This window comes from Rattus rattus, chromosome 4 (genome assembly GCF_011064425.1).
Source record: "Rattus rattus isolate New Zealand chromosome 4, Rrattus_CSIRO_v1, whole genome shotgun sequence".
Classification (NCBI taxonomy): domain Eukaryota; kingdom Metazoa; phylum Chordata; class Mammalia; order Rodentia; family Muridae; genus Rattus; species Rattus rattus.
In genome coordinates, this window is record NC_046157.1 from 70,340,874 (window position 1) to 70,342,831 (window position 1,958).

Below are 1,958 nucleotides of genomic sequence, written 5' to 3' on the forward strand. Positions count from 1 at the left end.
TTTATTTATTTTTTCTAAGTTTATCTTATTTAGTACTTCAATGAACTTAATGAGTCCACCTGTGGATTGCTTTCAGAGAAAAAAATCAATTCTTGCCTTAATACAAGAATGTAATGAGCTAAGACCATCTTCATACTGGTTGGCTCTATATAGCTTTGACTGTCTTTTCATTAATTCTTTTGACTATGTTCAAATATTTGCTCATTTACGTGTGATATATATGAGCCAAATTTCTTTAGCAATAATATTCACCTTTCACATAAAATATATCATGAAAGATATTTTTGGCTCTCAGGATTCCTGAGGTTTTCTTCTATGAACTCCCACACAAACCTGCCAATAACATAGAGTAAATGAAACGTGACTTTCATGCTGACTAACATAATTTTATCTCTAAAGCATCACACTCATGTGTTTTTGAGAGAAATAAAATAGTTATAATGTTTGGTACATGGAGAGCATAATAACATGAAATTGTAAATTGGTTAATAACTTTTTCTTTGATCATGATATAAGAACATGTATGCATATGAACAGTGAATACATATATCTATTAATTTATTAGAGATAATTGTATATTTTAATGAAATTCAATAATCTTGTCCAATATTTATAATTTCAAAGTTATTTAAATGAAAAATATTCACATTTGCCTCTAAAATATTGTGAATTTTAATAAAATTAGTCAATATTAATCAGATCTAAATCGTTATTTTCAACATTTTTTTCAGAGAATCTATGACTTGCTTGTTTCTGAGGCTGTAGATCATTGGATTTAATACAGGGACTATAACTGTGTAAAACAAAGAGAGGATCATGTCTTGAGCATCTACTTCTGAAGACGCGGGGTGCACATACATGAAGAGAAGAGGCCCGTAGTATAAAGATACAGACAAGAAATGGGCTCCACAGGTAGAGAAAGCTTTCCTAATGCCCTTGTCAGACTTCTTTTTTAAAATTGTAAAGAGAATAAATGTGTAAGACGTAAGAATAGTCATAATGGTAAACACTTGTATTGAACCAGAGAAAATGAAAATCATCAGATAATTTAAAGAAGGATCAGTACAGGAAATTTTTAACAGTGGTATAGCATCACAGTAAATATGATACAGTATGTTTGAATTACAGAAGGTTAATCTGGAGAAAAAGCTTTCATGAATCACAGCATGAAGAAAGCCACCTAAAAATGACAAGGCCAGTAAGCGAATGCATAATCTATTGGTCATAACTACTGGATAAAGCAAAGGATTGCATATAGCTGCATAGCGATCATAAGCCATGGCTGCCAAGAGAAAACATTCTGTGGTCACACTTATTGCAAAGGAAAAAAATTGTGTCTTGCATTCGGCAATAGAAATCACCTTGCCCTTGTCCAAAAGATTGAATAGCATCTTTGGTGTCACTGTGGATGATAACCAAGTATCCACAAAGGCTAAGTTACTAAGAAATAAGTACATGGGGATATGAAGGTGAGGGTCATTCCAGATGAGAGTGATCAGACCAAGGTTCCCCACAATGGTCATGAGGTATATTACCAAGAACATTAGGAACAGGGGTGTTTTCCACTGTGGTTGGCATGTAAGGCCTGTGAGAATGAACTCTGACCATAGGGTTTCATTCTTCTTTTCCATGCTGTCATTGAGTGTCTCCTGAAATTAGATGTGATGAATGTAAGATAGGTAGTGACTGGGAAAGATTTACATGAATATTGAAGGACTAATAGGAATGAAACAATATATCAAAATCCCCTCATAACCTGTATAATTCTATAACAGAAGGACTACTGGAAATCAAGAATAACAAATTTTTCAATTACATTAGTTGAGAAGCACATGGACACTGGAAATTTTGACTGTGTGTGGTGGATGAATAAAGCTATTGGAATATACTGAAGTATAAACTACATTGAGTGTCTCATAAAGGGATTTGCACTTTATCTCTTAGGATTTAACTTCTAA

The 1,958-nt window shown here is 33.0% G+C and overlaps 1 protein-coding gene across 1 annotated transcript; it reads right to left on the reverse strand.

Annotated features, from left to right (window-relative positions):
- Positions 1 to 701: 701 nt before the first annotated feature.
- On the reverse strand, positions 702 to 1,634 carry LOC116898008 (olfactory receptor 183-like). Its single transcript, XM_032899404.1, has one exon. The coding sequence runs from the start codon at positions 1,629 to 1,631 to the stop codon at positions 702 to 704; it is 930 nt and encodes a 309-aa protein (XP_032755295.1). The 5' UTR covers positions 1,632 to 1,634.
- Between the last annotated feature and the right edge of the window lie 324 nt (positions 1,635 to 1,958).